Source organism: Aquarana catesbeiana, linkage group LG10 (genome assembly GCF_042186555.1).
Source record: "Aquarana catesbeiana isolate 2022-GZ linkage group LG10, ASM4218655v1, whole genome shotgun sequence".
Lineage (NCBI taxonomy): Eukaryota > Metazoa > Chordata > Amphibia > Anura > Ranidae > Aquarana > Aquarana catesbeiana.
The window spans coordinates 55,598,517-55,615,767 of NC_133333.1; the positions used below are offsets into that span (position 1 = coordinate 55,598,517).

General features: G+C 40.3%; 1 protein-coding gene across 4 annotated transcripts in view; it reads left to right on the forward strand.

Annotated features, from left to right (window-relative positions):
* FUZ (fuzzy planar cell polarity protein) overlaps positions 1–17,251 on the forward strand; it is a 114,913-nt gene that overhangs the window by 27,638 nt on the left and 70,024 nt on the right. For all 4 annotated transcript variants that reach the window (XM_073602213.1, XM_073602212.1, XM_073602214.1 and 1 more), the window contains 4 exons: positions 1,732–1,836; positions 4,603–4,800; positions 15,489–15,584; positions 16,632–16,738. In XM_073602213.1, coding sequence (XP_073458314.1) covers positions 1,732–1,836; positions 4,603–4,800; positions 15,489–15,584; positions 16,632–16,738 — 506 coding nt within the window. The remainder of the gene's footprint in view (positions 1–1,731; positions 1,837–4,602; positions 4,801–15,488; positions 15,585–16,631; positions 16,739–17,251) is intronic.

A 17,251-nucleotide genomic window follows, 5' to 3' on the forward strand; every position in this document is an offset into this window, starting at 1 on the left:
GAGCTGATAACTTTTCCTTTCTGCCTGTGCTGCCCTGTTACCATTTTATGGTTTCAAGCTATCTTTGTGGACTACAAAACATCTCCATCCTAGGTTATGGAGAAGGTAAGGGGCAGATGTTCTGTAGAATTTGTGACCGTTGCATTCTCAGGTCCCATCCTGTGCAGAGATTTTTCAGCTTGCAGACAAAAATCCAAGCAGCCAGAGATTGAGAGCATTCATCACCGGACACACACGCACAGAAACACTACAAAACAGACAAAAAGCAAACATAAAAATAAAAAGGATTAAAAGTGAAAAATCTTATATTTTGCCTAGTCTTTGATTCTGTGTGGAGTCCAATTCACTTGCAGATGGAGTTCAAATGACTAGCATTCCATTATAGTTTTGTGGGCTGAACATAAGATCGGAGCTGCAAATACAGCCATTATTTATGGTCACTGGAGAAGGTTTTTACAAAATCAACACACACAATAAAAGGTCTGAGGGTTGTACTGAAGGCGTCAGAGTATTTTATTGTTCCTCAGTAGATGTAATCTTGCTGCCATTTCCATCTCGCAAAGTTTCACAATCCAACAACCAAAATATAATTGTACAGATCACAATTTCTTAGAGACAAAATATGCTATAAATTGGATGCATCTTTCACCTAATATATCGACTTGACCTTCTGGATCTTGTATTAGGATGTTGGTGTCTGATTGGAATCTTTCCAACTTTTGGGGAAACACTTGTTATGAAGGTGACTTCATTTTAGTAGGAATTCTAGAAATTGTACATATAGTCTGACAAATGACTATTTGTCAGACAAATGACTCCAGCCCTGTGAGCACTTCCGTGATTTTCTATTATCGGTGGGAGCGGAACACTATGCAGATTTTGATTTTAAAGCGGGGTTCCACTCAAATTTTTAACTTAATCTTACCCCCTTCAGTTAATTGCATAGATGTTCAAATGCCACACGAAAATTTTTTTTATCGCTGTAATTACCTTTTATATTGTACTTTATTGTGGCACTTCCTGTCTCTCCTCCCATTGGAGTAGGCGTGTTTATTGCCTTTCCCCGACGCCGCACTGTCTCATGGGAGCTTAGTGTCGGGCTTCCACAAGCTGTGAATGAACAGCATTCACCGCATCCAGGAAATCAATGCTTGCGGGCTTCACATGCCCACAAGCAAGATGGAAACAACCAGCATCACATTTTTTAAGTTATTCTTCAGTACGAAAACAGACAGAGGCGGAAATATTACACCCAAACTGTGAGTATTATTTTGGGATTAGCAAAGTGTCTCAATGACCTAAAAAAAAAAAAAAAAAAAAAAAAAAAAGATTGGTCGCCGGACTCCCGCTTTAACTAGATATGCACTTATTGTGAGTTATAACATTTTTAATAAACTGCCCACGAGATGGCACTTCCTTTTCTATACACACACACACACACAGGAGTGGTGGGGTAAATCGCATGCAATTCAGACAGGAATAACACCGTATTCCTGTTCAAATCGCATGCGATTATTTGCAGTGCGATTATTTGCAGTGCGATATGTGCCCATTTATATTGTATTGACACAAATCGCACCGCAAAGTATCGGGACTTGGTATCGACGAGAACTTGACCGAAAATATCAGTACTTGTACTTGCCAGTAAAAAAATGGTACCGGTGTAACCCTATTATTAATTTAATATTACATTTTTAATGTAAATTTTTTATTTATTTTTTCTCAATTCAGGCTTGTTACAAGTTGATTGACAGCTTCTTAACTGAATCTGAGAAGATGGGAGACCTAACACAATGTGTAGACTGTGTCATCGCTCATGATGCGGCTATTCTCCAGGTTGGTGTGCAATTTATCAGAACAATAAAATGATCAGCTTTCATCATAGCATTTTAAGGTATACACCTTTTTAAAATTATTATTTTTAAGGTATTACCATTTATATGGGTAAAGGGGAAAACTTTTTTTTTTTTTTTTAGCTTTGGATGGAATGTAACAGTTTTATTGCTGCTTGTGCCCCTGCCGGGGGGGAGTCACACTCTGTTTGTCCTGGTAACCATTTTCACCAAAGCAGAATATAAGGGAAATCCAACATTTACTTGTCATAAGAGCAGGAAGTAAGGGGAAATCTTTCAATGGTGACAGCTGCACTCCAACTCAGGATCAGCTGCAAATCCCCCCTTTTACCACACAGCCAGGTGTCTACATTTTTCACCAACTGATTTTTTTTTTTTTTTTTTTTTTTACGAACAATTGATTTCAGTTGATAGTGGACCAGACCAATCATTTTTTCTCAGCAATACTACTACTACTTTGCACGCTCCAATATTTCAGGACTGTGCAGGCACCCTTCATCAAGTGATTCTAAAGGTGTTATTTAAAAAAAAAAAAACATGTAATACTTACCTGCTCTGTGTATTGGTTTTGCACAGAGCAGCCCTGATTCTCCTCGTCGGTGCTTCTGGCTCTTCCCCCTTGACCAGGGCCTCCAATAGCAAGCCTCTTGCAATAGGGGCACTGGTCCGTGCTTGCTCCTAAATCCCGCTATGTGCGCCCATAAGACACATAGAGCCGCCGGTCGGCCCTGCCCCCGCTCTCTCCTTGTTAACTCACTTGCTGTGATTTACAGCACCGGGAGCCAATGGTTCCTACTTCTGTGTCTCGGCTCATGAGGAGAGAGAGACCCATGACTGCCGAGGCTCTCGTGCACATCGCTGGATCAAGAGGGAGCTCAGGTGAGTATAAGGGCGGGGCTATAAGGGGAGCAGCACCCAGAAGGTAAAAAAAACTTCACCCTTTATAACCATTTTAAGCATGTGATAAATCTCATGCCTGATTAAGTGTGTGTGTAGTCCCAAAACGTTATCGATCTTTGTGAATATGCATTGTTCTCCCTGGAGAAGAGACACTTGAGAGGAGATATGATAGCGATCATACAAATATCTCAACGGTGATCTCAACGTAAGTAAGAAACTTTTCAGTTCCAGGGAGTATAGGAGCACTCTGGGCCACACGATTAAAAAGGGAAGAGAAGCAGTTTAACCTTAAGCTGCATAAGGGGTTTTTCACTGCCAGGGCGATAAGGATTTGGAACCCTCTCTCACAATCGGTGGTGCCGGAAGGAAGTATGGATAGTTTTAAATGGCTCTTGGATGGGCATCTTAGTGAACACAGCATACAGGGATATGAGAAATGATTTTTCTACACATACACACACACACACACACCTGCCTACCTACACAGGTTGAACTGGATGGACTGTTGTCTTTATTCAACCTTGCCGACTATAGCTTTGCACCTTGAAACAAGCTTGTCGGTGTGCTGATGACATATCTTCATGTTTTGAATTGTGATCAGTTAACCTTATGGTTGATTTCAGTATGGTGTGCGAAAGGAATATATTCCCTATCAACTTATTACCCTTAGTCTCCATGCACAATAGCTTTTTTTTTTTATAAGCTCCAAAAACACTGAATGAAGAATGCTGATAATAGCATTTTTGTGCTGGCTTGTAGTAGTGTTTTAGGAGCGTTAGCATTTTATTAGCATTTTGACAGTACATGAAGAAAAAAAATTGAATCAAAAAAAAGCTGTTTTTTTTTCTGTCGGGAAAGCGCTCACACAAACTCCACAAAAACACTTTTTTTTTTCTGCTCCTGAACACTGAAGCTTGAAAAACGCTTCTAGCATAAACTAGTGTGCATGGACACATAGGATAACACTATTGGCTTCTAGGAGCAGGAAAAAAATGCTCACAATAGCTTCTAGGTGCTTAAAAAAAAGTTTAGTGTGCATGGAGCCTAAATCTGGGCCTGCAATATAAAGTCAAAGGTTTTTGCAGGCTCCAGCACTTCCCTCCCTCTGACTCCACTGGAGCCTCATCCACTTACACCGAAACATTGAATGGAAGTCTTCTATTACAGAAACAAACAATGAGAGCCAGTATCCTAAACCTATTAAGAAAAAAAAAACTTGATGACTCTGCATGCAGTGTTCTATATGAAACTCATCCTCAGGTAAATTGTGTGACTTTTCAGACTTGCTGTATTTCAAGGATAATTGTTGCAGTTCAGATTTTACATGATGTCTGGGGATGTCTGCAGGTAAACCTCCTCCTTATCACAATGGCATGATTTTAGATTTTGCTTACAGCAACTACACAGTTAAATTGAATCTGGTATTGCAAGCATTTTATAACGGTCTATAAATGTCTAAAATAGAGTAAAGCCAGCCATACGCGGTTTGAATCTCGGCTGGTTCAGCAGGAACTGGCCGAGAGTCATACCGTTGATGGTGAAGCTGAATGTACCAAGTTGATTGCTCTATCAACATAGGTACAACCAGCCTGCCGGATTCTCTTGCGGCTATCGCAAGCCACTACTATAGCCCCTAGCAATAATCATTGTCTTCTTCTTGCGGGGGGGCGGCTTCCCTTGTTTGGGGAAGACCATGGCCTGGCAGTAGGGATTCCCGCATCCACACCCGTGGTTGCAGGAAAGAAATTTGCTCAGTATTTGTCCGGGCTTAACTGTTACTAATGTCCATGTAATCCATAGAAGGTTTATCTTATAACTTCTGTCCCGTTTCTCTAAATTTGAATCACAGGAGTGCCTTGATGGTTTCACACAGGCAGCGGAAAGTGAGTTTGGCTGCCTTCTGACTGGAGGGAAGGTGGTGGTGGCTACAGAGAAGTGGTGGAGGTTGGCATCCCAAGATGCGATGTTGCTTTGCTGGCTGGTTTCCTCTTTGTCTCCACATTCATCACGAGATTACCCGGTGTATCTACCCCAAGGGAGCCCTACGGTGAGCTGACACAAGGACTACTAATGCAGGTTTCCAGTGGAAGCCTTGATTGTAAATGCTAATTTTTTTGACACCTAGCACATGCAATGGTTCATAGTTATAGTGTAGTGATGTCTGGCATGTAATGGAGCTCACTAAAACTGACAAAGTAAATTTCCCTTTTTCATCAGAAATGTATTTATTTTGTTCCATAATCTTCATCCTCATGTTGCATGAAGCCTGTTGTATAAAATTCACCTCTCCTGAGTACCTTTTTCTAATCAGTCAAGCCTCCCCAAACCAACCCTACAGTCTACTTCAGGAAACTACGTTTATTTGAAACATTCTTTTGCACTGGGAATTTAATCTCTGATTAAACCGTTTCACAGATGTCTGACATACTAGGGGAGGCTGGTTATGCAATATTTTATACAAGACTGGGACCTTGAAATGTTTTTTATAGTAAACCATAATGGAAGAGCCTGCCTTCTGGGTTTGAGACTCTATAACAACTGGGGCCCCGGAAATGGAAAACTGGAATGGGGATTTGGGAGATGAGCACAGTGTGCTGTTTGCCTGCCCCTAATATGGGCAAGGTAAGTTGCTGCTTACCTGCCGCCAGGTAACATGCATGTGAGCTAATTTTATCCATTTCTCCCGACTTGGGAATAGTGTCAATATTGTCACTGAACACATTCCTGAATTCGCTTCAGAAGTAGTGGGTGACTACTCCAGCTGGGGACTGGAGACATCACAGGTCAATGTACATCTTTGCCAGCACACCACGGATCAATCTGTACCATCCAAAAGTTGTATTGTAGAATGATCATATCGCAGTAGGCAAGGTGCAACATTTCAGTCACGTGGGTCCCCTTTGTCAGGCATGTGATGACGAAGGGATCATCACATGCCTGACGAAGGGGTCCTGTGCTACTCCAAAACGTTGTACTTTGTCTACTATGATGTGATCATTCTACAATTAAATTTTTGGAGGGTATTGATCCATGGTGTGTTGACAAGAATGTACATTGACCTGAGAAATAAAGTGAACACACTTTTAGTTGCAGGAGGAGTTGGAACCCCAACTGTGGCAGAACAATCTCACTGCAGAATTTACCCAAAACAATAAAAATCATCAGGTGACTAACTTAGTTCACAGGCGACGCTTACAACTAAAAAATCACTTTAATGGAAAGATGCATGTATGGTTTTAACATCCTAATAGAACTTTCACTACCACTGTATACCTTATGTATACAAACATCACAACATTCAGAACATAGAGCAGTGTAATCTAAAAGCAGGTAGTATTTAACTCCTGTTGGTGAACACTGCATAGGTGCTTGGTACTCTTTGCATAACCCAAATTGAACTTGTTTCCTAGAGAACAGGTCTCACCATCTTAGGGCTTTGAGTCTGTCTTTCCACTCTGGTGATATTAGAATGATTGTTGGGTAGAATTGCTCTGTGGGACCCCCCCCACCTGTAATTTAAGTAGGGAGTCAGTGGTGTTACAGACACTGATGGGTCATCCAGACCCAATCTAAAAACCCAATTTAAAAAAAGATAATCGTCATCTTGTTAATTATACTCTACAGATAAATAAAGCAGAGGTTCGCCACAGCTGTTTAACAAGATGTGGATCCCATGGTCTTGATCACCACTTACAGCTATACCACCGGTGTTTAGTAGCCTAGGAGAATTCTAATCTGTACCTTTCTTTTTTCTTTTTTCATATCTGCAACCACTTTTATTTTTTTACCACATCTTCTGTTACAACCCCGGTCTCTGTCAACACTTCCAATGTATTCTCCGATAAAAGACAAAATATAACAACTGCATGGCAACAGTTGTACTGTCAACATACCACTAGATGGTAGCCTTGTACTTACAAGCCAGAAGTTTCTACATCCTATTTCTACAGTGTTAGTCTACCTGTGTATGTGTGTGTGTGTGTGTGTGTGTGTGTGTGTGTGTGTATATATATATATATATATATATATATATATATATATATATATATATATTATTATAATATAATATAATTTCTCTCACAAAAGTACACCCCTCACATTTTTGTAAATATTTTATTATATCTTTTCATGTGACAACACTGAAGAAATGACACTTTTGCTACAATGTAAAGTAGTGAGTGTACAGCTTGTATGACAGTGTAAATTTGCTGTCCCCTCAAAATAACTCAACACACCCATTAATGTCTAAACCGCTGGCAACAAAAGTGAGTACACCCCTAAGTGAAAATGTCCAAATTAGCTATTTTCCCTCCCCGTTGTCATGTGACTCATTAGTGTTACAAGGTCTCAGGTGTGAATGGGGAACAGGTGTGTTAAATTTGGTGTTATCGCTCTCAGAAAGAATTGTTGCTCTACTTAAAGATGGCATAGGCTATAAGTAGATTGCCAATGTCCTGAAACTGAGCTGCAGCACGGTGCCCAAGACCATACAGCGGTTTAACAGGACAGGTTCCACTCAGAACAGGCCTCGTCATGGTTGACCAAAGAGGTTGAGTGCACGTGCTCAGTGTCGTATCCAGAGGTTGTCTTTGGGAAATAGACGTATGAGTGCTGCCAGCATTGCTGCAGAGGTTGAAGGGGTGGGGGGTCAGCCTGTCAGTGCTCAGACCATACGCCACACACTGCATCAAATTGGTCTGCATGGCTGTCATTCCAGAAGGAAACCTCTACTGAAGCAGAGCATGATCCCCTCCCTTTGGGGACTGAGTCGCAAGGCAGTATTTCAACATAACGACCCCCCAACACACCTCCAAGACGACCACTGCCTTGCTAAAGAAGCTGAGGGTGAAGGTGATTAACTGGCCAAGCATGTCTCAAGACCTAAACCCTATTGAGCACCCAGTGGGGCTGCCTCAAACAGAAGGTGAAGGAGCGCAAGGTCTCTAACATCCACCAGTTCCGTGATGTCGTCATGGAGGAGCAGAAGAGAACTCCAGTGGCAACCTGTGAAGCTCTGGTGAACCCCGTGCCCAAGAGGGTTAAGGCAATGCTGGAAAATAATGGTGGCCACACAAAATATTGACACTTTGGGCCCAATTTGCACACTTTCACTTAGGGGTGTACTCACTTTTATTGCCAGAGGTTTAGACATTAATGGCTGTGTGTTGCGTTGTTTTGAGGGGACAGCAAATTTACACTGTTATACAAGCTGTACACTCACTATTTTTACATTGTAGCAAAGTGACATTTCTTCAGTGTTGTCACATGAAAAGATATAATAAAATATTTACAAAAATGTGAGGGATCCTGCAAACATATCTTGTCAACCTCTGATTATCCAGGGTCGTCTGCCCACTGTGGCACTGCAACAAACTGAATATGGGATGGGAAGTGTCATTATAATGGGGGATTTTAATTATCCAGACATAGACTAGGCGTAAGGAATCGCGCATTCATCTAAAGCTCGCCATTTTCTAAATGTCTTGCAGGACAATTTCATGGGTCAGATGGTAAATGCACCAACAAGAAACAAAGCGTTACTAGAAGTACTGATTACCAACAATACAGACCTGATCACAGATGTGGACATACGGGGCAATTTAGGAAACAGCGATCATAGATCAATTCGTTTTAGTATAAATCACACAAATAAATCACACAAACATAAGGGGAATACAAAGACACTGAATTTCAAAAGGGCCAGCTTCCCTAAACTACGATCCTTGCTATAAGATACTAAATGGGATAAAATCTTAGGAACAAAGAACACGGAGAAAAATGTGTATGCTTTAAGAGCATATTAAATAAGGGTATAAGCCAGTGCATCCCAATGGAATTTTTTTTTAAAAAGAGCTAATAAAAGTCCTGGTGGCTTAAAGTGGTTTTAAACCCTTTACAAGCACTTTATACAACAGGCAAGCCTATAATTAGGCTTACCTGTAGCTACACTGGATATCTCCCAAACCTGCACGGTTTAGGAGATACCCCCTGTATTTGCATGTGCCGACGTCATCGGCACATGCGCACTTAAGCAAACTGGAGCAATGGCACGTACGTATTGTTGATTCAGTTGTACTGTCCCATTACCAGCGGCTCCCACGCGCATGCTGCAGGCATCATTCAGATATCCTTGTTTTCAGCCGGCGATTCTGTGCACCATAAGAACGATCATAGCGGCAGTTCCACCGCTTGATCGTTGTTACAGGCGAAGGGAGGGGACACCCTCCCCTCCCACCGCCATCTGGCTCTCCCTTGGCATCGGGGACTTGGAGAAAGAATCGCCCGCCGCCGGATGACGAGCATAGAGATTTCCGGTGACCAGATGGTCACTGGTCATCTCTTTGACCGTTGAAGGCCAGGGCGCGACGTACGACGTCATGTCCGGGCCGCCTTTGTAAGCAAAGCCGCGATCGCGGCTGGTAAGCATGAGATCGTGGATTTTTTTTCCCGATCCCATGGTTTCCAGCCTGGAGGAGAGATGTGGGGTTTTATTGACCCCGCATCTCTCCACAAAGAGGACCTGTCACGAATGATTCCCATTACAATGGATATTTACATTCCTTGTAATAGGAAAAGTGATAAAAAAAATGTATAAAAAAGTAAAAAAAAAAAAAAAAAAAAAAAAAAATACCTTTAAAACGCCCCTGTTCCCGGTAGCTCGCGCTCTAAAGCCAACGCACACGTTAGTCCCGCCCACATATGTAAATGCTGTTCAAACCACACATGTGACGTATCAGCCGTGTGCGTTGGAGCACGAGCAACAATTCTAGCACTAGACCTCCTTTGTAACTCTAAACATGTAACCTGTAAAAATTTTAAAGTGTTGCCTATGGAGATTTTTAAGTACTGAAGTTTGGCACCATTCCACAAGTGTGCGAATTTTTAAATCGTGACATGTTGGGTATCTATTTACTCGGCGTAATCATCTTTGACATTATATAAAAAAATTGGGCTGACTTTACTGTTTTGTTATTTTTTAAATCATGAAACTGTTTTTTTTTTCCAAAAAAAAACACATTTGAAAAATTGTTGCTCAAATACCGTGCGAGATAAAAAGTTGCAATTACCGCCATTTTTTTCCCTAGGGTGTCTGCTAAAAAAAAAAAAAATTATAATGTTTGGGGGTTCTGAGTAATTTTCTAGCAAAAAAAATATGATTTTTACATGTAGGAGAGGAGTGCCAAAATAGGCCCGGTATGGAAATGGTTAAATTTTGTTTCTGTTTCTACCCTTGTCTCTACGTTTCTAATAAGGTACATTGTTTTCTAGTATCATTTTTATGAGCATCCACTGTGGAGATTTTGGATCATTTTGGATCGATTTCGATGATATCAGCCAATTTGTCCACATTGGCTACATTGCCCCCTAGAGGGTATAATGACCTTAATGTGAGGTATCACATGATATACACTAATGGGGTACATTTAGGTTTTTAAACATCTGTTCTGAACACTCATTGTGGAGATTTTTGATAGATTTCGATGATATCGGACGATCTGTCCGTATGGGCTACAATGTCCCCTTTGGGGTTTCACATCTTTAATGTGAGATGTTCTATGATACACCTACTTTTTGATGTGGCCCTTAAAGGAAATATCCTCTTCTTAGTGATATCGTACACCGCCCGTGCCCCAGGACGATGTCAGATTAGTGACAAAACGCGCTGGGAGGAGCGACATGCTGGCGTCACTGCGCTGTTTATGTTCCGTTTACACTTGCGTTTGTATTGTTGTTGGCCGCATTTTTTATTGTAACCTTTTACTGTATTGGTATATGCTTTGCAAGCGATACTGTTTTTTATTTTCGAATAAACAACAATCTGGGTTTACCTATTGCGATTTTCCCTACCTTTTCTTTTTGAGCTGCCATCGCCTCATTGCTACTTGTACCGTGTATGGGTCCATAAGCTGTACCTCCAACAGCTTTCCTGACCAAACGGCTTACTATGCCATCTGACCAGATCAAACATCCGCAGTCTTTGGAGGAAAAGGCCCTGGTTGGGTATTAGCCACAAGCGTCTAAGCTTGTGCAGCTGGTAAGCGTGCACTTTGCGTGGTGGTGGATTCACTATTATATCATCTATATCACAAGACTTTCACTGATCCTTTGGCGGCTGGTCCGTTCTTCATTGAAGGAACCACTAAAATCTTCAAAAGCCATTGGAGGACTTTACATAAGTCACATACTTTACTGTTTGGGGCCTTTCACCTTTTATAATTATTTTTCAATCATTGTTCATTTATTCATTTCTTGTTTTGTGTTTACATATTTGGTTAACATGTCACTTTAATAGCGCAGCTTATTTTTTATCTATTGTTATTTGTGTGTATTTTACTTTGAGCTATTGCTATAATTGTTAGAATTGTTTCCAGCACAGTTTTCTTTTTTATATTTCACATATCACACAAGAAAAGAGCTCATAGCGTGATACCGTCTTAAAATGTTATTAAATCCAACAAAACCCCCCTTCATAAAATGCACTTACAAAGTAGCACAGTAAATAAATTATGTAAATGTCATCACAGACTGTGTGGCAAAAGTGCCTCCTCTCGTCGCTCTCCAAGAATCTCTGATTGTAGCAATTCCCGGATAGAGACACAACTGCTGACATTCCTGATAGTCATGTGGTTACGCCTTAACGCGTTTTGTAATCACGTCTTCATCAGTATTAGTATATTATCCAACTTAGATTATGAGGAGCGGGGATGGGAGAATAAGAGATAGCTTCTTGTTTGGGGTGTAGAATCCTCTAAGGGTCCAATAGTGGCATATCATGAAGTACATGTTTCAATTTGTTAGGTTTGCAATAAGTTACATATGTTACATGTGCTGGGAAGGAATCTAGTAAAGAATTCAGATCTCTTGCCACTGTTAGAATATCCTTTTGAATCTTCTTTTGAAAATAGTTTCTGGAGTGTTCTAATCAGGAATTCTGGTTGGTTTTTGTTTCAGTACAGTAAGTTAGCTATAGTGACTTTGGAGTGGCTTTGGAGTTCTCAATTTTCACTTTCAGGATCATGTATATCTTCCCACAATGTATTATCAGAAATCCTCCTGTAGTATATGTGAAGTAATTTTTTATGCCTCTTCAGCTAGGATTCCAAAATGTTTACCCTATATTCATGTGTTATTGCTCATTAAGTACATATTTGCTGATGTATAGCATTGCTATAGTACATTCCTGAAAAAAGGAACCACAAAAGTACACATGAAACAAAAAAAAAAAAAAAAAAAGAACGAACACAGGAAAAAAAAGCTAATTTGACATGGACCCCCTCTATCTGGGTGGATGCTAGTTCTAGCTAGACATGGATGTTAGAATTGTTGGAACATAGGCCTTACTCTACTAGACTTATTTGTCCTGTGTTATTGCTTTCCCATTCTCCTGTGTTTGAAACGAGCAAATGTTACAATCCCACGCTACCTATATATTCCCTCCAAAGTGATAAATATTGAGTAAAAAATAATTTATAAACCATTTCATAAAATAATTCCCACAATGTGTCAAAAAATAAAATGTTCAAAATTTTGCTGCGCCTATCCTTAAAGCTTACATAAATGCACTATAAAAAATACATGTGATAAGATGCAATAAAACTTGGTAGATACATATAATCATCAAAAAAAATAGTTTTTGATGGTTATATGTACCTATTCAGTTTTATTGCATCCTATCACATGTATTTTTTTAAGGTGTTGCATCTATGTAAGCTTTAAGGGTAGGCTTGAACCCCGGAAGATTTTACCCCCCTCCTGACCAGAGCACTTTTTGTGATTCAGCACTGTGTCACTTTAACAGACAATTGCGCGGTCGTGCAACGTTGTACCCAAACAAAATTGATGTCCTTTTTTTTCCCACAAATAGAGGTTTTTTTTTTGGTGGTATTTGATCATCTCTGTGGTTTTTGTTTGCGCTATAAACAAAAAAAGAGTGAAAATTAAAAAAAAAAAAACACAATATTTTGTACTTTTTGCTATAATAAATATCCCCCTTTTTTTTTTTAAAAACTTATTTTTTCTCAGTTTAGGCCGATATGTATTCTTCTACATATTTTTGGTAATAAAAATCGCAATAAGCATATATTGATTGGTTTGCGCAAAAGTTATAGTGTCTACAAATGAGGGGATAGATTTATAGTATTTTTATTATTATTTTTTTTTTTTTTACTAGTAATGGCGGCGATCTGTAATTTTTATCGGGACTGCAACATTATGGCGGACACATCGAACAATTTTGACACATTTTTGGGACCATTGGCATTAATACAGCGATCAATGCTATAAAAATGTATTGATTACTGTAAAAATGTCACTGGCAGTGAAGGGGTTAACAGTAGGGGGTGATCAAGGGGTTAATGTGTTTCCTAATGTTTGTTTTAATTGAAGGGGGGAGGGGACTGACTAGGTAAGATGACAGATTGCTGTTCATACTCTGTATGAACAGACGATTTGTCACTTCTCCCCTCAGAGAACTGGGTTCTCTGTGTTTACACACAGAGATTCCGGTTCTCGCCATGTTACTAGTGATCGCGGGAGCCTGGCGGTCATCGAGACCGCCGGGCACTCACATCGGCTCTGGGGGCGAGCTGCACGTGTGGCCCTAGCGGCCGCCTTGAGGAGCGACGTAACATGACGGCAATTTGCCTGCCTATGCCATTCTGCCGCAGTATAACTGCGGTGGCTGGTCAGCAAGCGGTTAATCACATCCTGCAGCAAAAGCCATGGTCCGCAAAGAGCTTCTAAAGCACCAGAGGGATCTTATTGTTAAAAAGTATCAGTCAGGAGAAGGGTACAAAAGAATTTCCAAGGCATTAGATATACCATGGAACACAGTGAAGACAGTCATCATCAAGTGTGAGAAAATATGGCACAACAGTGACATTATCAAGAACTAGACGTCCCTCCAAAATTGATCAATAGAGCAGAAGAAAACTGGTCAGGAAGGCTGCCAAGAGGCCTACAGCAACATTAAAGGAGCTGCAGGAATATCTGGCAAGTCATGGCTGTGTGGTACATGTGACAAAAATCTCCCGTATTCTTCATATGTCTGGGCTATGGAGTAAAGTGGCAAGACTAAAGCCTATTCTTACAAAGAAAAACATCCAAGCTTTGCTAAATTTTGCAAAAACACAGCTGAAGTCTCCCAAAAGCATATGGGAAAATGTGTTATGGTCTTATGAAACCAAGGTTGAACTTTTTGGCCATAATTCAAAAGATATGTTTGGTGCAAAAACAACACTGCACATCACCAAAAGAACGCCATACCCACAGTGAAGCATGGTGGTGGCAGCATCATGCTTTGGGGCTGTGTTTCTTCAGCTGGAACAGGGGCCTTAGTCAAGGTAGAGGGAATTATGAGCAGTTCTAAATACCAGTCAATATTGGCACAAAACCTTCAGGCTTCTGCTAGAAATCTGAACATGAAGAGGAACGTCATCTTTCAGCATGACAACGATCCAAAGCATACATCCAAATCAACAAAGGAATGGCTTCACCAGAAGAAGATTAAAGTTTTGGAATAGCCTAGGCAGAGCCCAGACCTGAATCCAATTGAAAATCTGTGGGGTAATCTGAAGAGGGCTCTGCACAGGAGATATTCGCAATCTGACAGATTTGGAGTGTTTTTGCAAAGAAAAGTGGGCAACTATTGCCAAGTCAAAATGTGCCATGCTGATAGACTCATACCCAAAAAGACTGAGTGCTGTAATAAAACCAAAAGCGCTTCAACAAAGTAATGGTTTAAGGGTGTGCACACTTATACAACCATATTAATTAATTTTTTTATGTTTACTTCCCTCCACTTAAAAGATTTCGGTTTGTTTTTTCAGATTATAGGTCACCTTAAAGGTGGAAAAATTTCTGAAATGATTTATCTTTGTTTCTTTTTACATCACAGAAACCTGAAATTTTAACAGAGGTGTGTAGACTTTTTATATCCACTGTAGATAGACAGGACAAAGTGAATCATGCACTTTGTCACATGGTGAACAGGAACCAGAAAAAAAATTGAAACTTCTTTAACGCAAACCCGCTGAGGAAAATAAAAAATCTTTTATGCAAATATCGACCAGCTTTGGTGCTTCTTAGCATTGATTTGGGCACTTTCTGACTTTTGCAACTTGCTGTTGGTTAGCGCTTTAGCCCCTTATAGTAATTGATCACTAGTATGACAAATGAGGGGGTAATGCATTTGCCAGTGCCGGCAACTATGGAAGCTGGGTGGTGTTAGAATTACATAGAAACCCAGATTCATGGGTTTTGGCATGCCATACAAGAGACTGGTGGTATGCAGGAGCCTGGGGTGTCTGATATTCAGAGCAAGCGGTGCTTTACAAATTTTATCTTTCTCACAGGTTTTCAGTTTTCAAAAAATATAAGATGACAGCCGTCTCATGTCAGTAGATGCCTATAGAATCTGAAACGAATGATCAGATCTATTAGCAAACCTTTTAAATGAGATAGCCTGCATTAAGCCATTCAAATAAATTAAGTTCTAAGAAAAACTCAACACAGTGCATTTTGCTGCGTTTTTTTAATCAAAAGGCAAAGCGCCCCTACATGTATTCAAAGTGCAAACTCTGAATGTGTTGCATTTGATTATTCATATCATATAATATATCAAGGCTTTGTATAACACATATTGTGATTGGTATGATTTGGTGCATACTGCATGTGCTTCTGTCAAAACCATAAAGGCACAAACGTTTTACTATTTGTTCCACTTATATTTTTCAGGTTCCACACAGACTTCTCACCTTCCAGTTGGTTCCTGGTGTGGATGTTTGTGTACTTTGTGGCCCCAGTCCATCTCTGCAAAAAGTTGAGTCAGAGGTCAGTAAGCAAATTATTTTATCAGTTAAATTCATATAATTGTTACAAGTCTAAAGCATTAAATTGATTGTAAACCCTTACATATAGCTAGTGAAGTGAATAGTGTTAGATGATACACAGAGATGAAACAAACCCTCCAACATGAGTTGTATCTGCAGCCATCTGCCTGTACATCTATTCAAAGTGTAGACTTTACACAGGATCTCTCAGCTCTGTAAAACAAGGAGCGGGGAGCTGAAGTTAGACTCTGCAGAGCTCAGTGAGAGCTGATTCGAGGGAAGGGACACCCCCCCCCCCCCCCCCACAAAAACAGAGCTCAGGCTGTCAATCACAGACTGTGTGCTGGAGCTCTTTCCCCTGTCACCCTTTTAGCTTTTGGTATCAGGAGAACTTGTCGTAAGTTATTTATGCAGATAGCAGAGACAGCAGGCAGAAATTACACTTGGTGCTCTGGATAGAGACCATATACACTGTACAGGGATATGCTTTGTTCATATTTCATGTCTCTGGTTTACAATCACTTTAAACTGTGCTTCAACTTTTGTTAGTGAACACCACTGTCCTTTACAACAATGCTTATGCCCCATTGCAGGTTGAGGTTAGCCCCCTTTTAACAGTCCAAATAAAACACGTATTCTAGGTTCTTTGACATGACAATTGTGTAATTCGGTGCCTTGAAAAAGTCTGAGGCCTCTCAACATTACTTTGAACAATCGGATGCTATGGCTGCTCCAGGGACCTGACAAGGATGACGACATCCCTGCAATGTCCTTGTAAGAAGCAGTGGGACATCTGGGATTTTGTAGATCAAAGTCCATGCAATCAAAAATAAGATGAGAAAGACATAACTGAATCATTTTTTTATAATTCTAGCAGTATAAATTCTAAAATCACTGTTGCCAATGATACAGTAAAGCTGCCTACATCTTCTCAATAGCACTAAACAGCCAAAGAAAGCTGTAAAATGTCTTAGTCAAAAATTTCTGTTACCTCTGTATATGATTTTGAGATTAATTGTAATACCATATGTTTTTTGGTTTTGTATAGTTAGTAGAAAGATTTTGGAAGCCTGTTCTGGATCCGGTCAAATCCTGTTTAAGAGTGCAGCTGAGATCGTTCCCAGCCTCTGTTCCATTACATCATGGGATTCTGGGGTAAGAATGTTTGAAGGTTTGTGATGTTTTTGATAAATGGATGGATAATTTAGAGTTACATCTTCAATGGTGATCACTAATGCAGGGGTGTTGGCTGGCATCTTTTAGTGATTGGGTAGGGCACTTAACGGGACTGCTGATGAGAGGGGCTGCAGACACTGAATCTTTCTGCAGAAAGAGAGGAGAAGATGCATGGAAACAAAGCATCAGTTGTGGCAGTGGCTATGCCCAGTAAAAACTGACGAGGGGAAAGTCTTTACCAAATGTCTTTACTTTACATGATATGACTTGGCTTTACCAAATGGAGATATATCCAATGAAGATTAAGGGCTTCTTTAGTCAAAGCAGTTGCCTAGCCAATATAGCAGTGCATATTTGCTACATAGAACCAGCATGCCCACTGATAGCTAGGAGTGACAATGCACCTCCCAATGATGCCAGGAACTGACAATACCATTACACCACCTGCTGATATAAGGGACTGACAATACATTACCTGGTGATATTAAGACT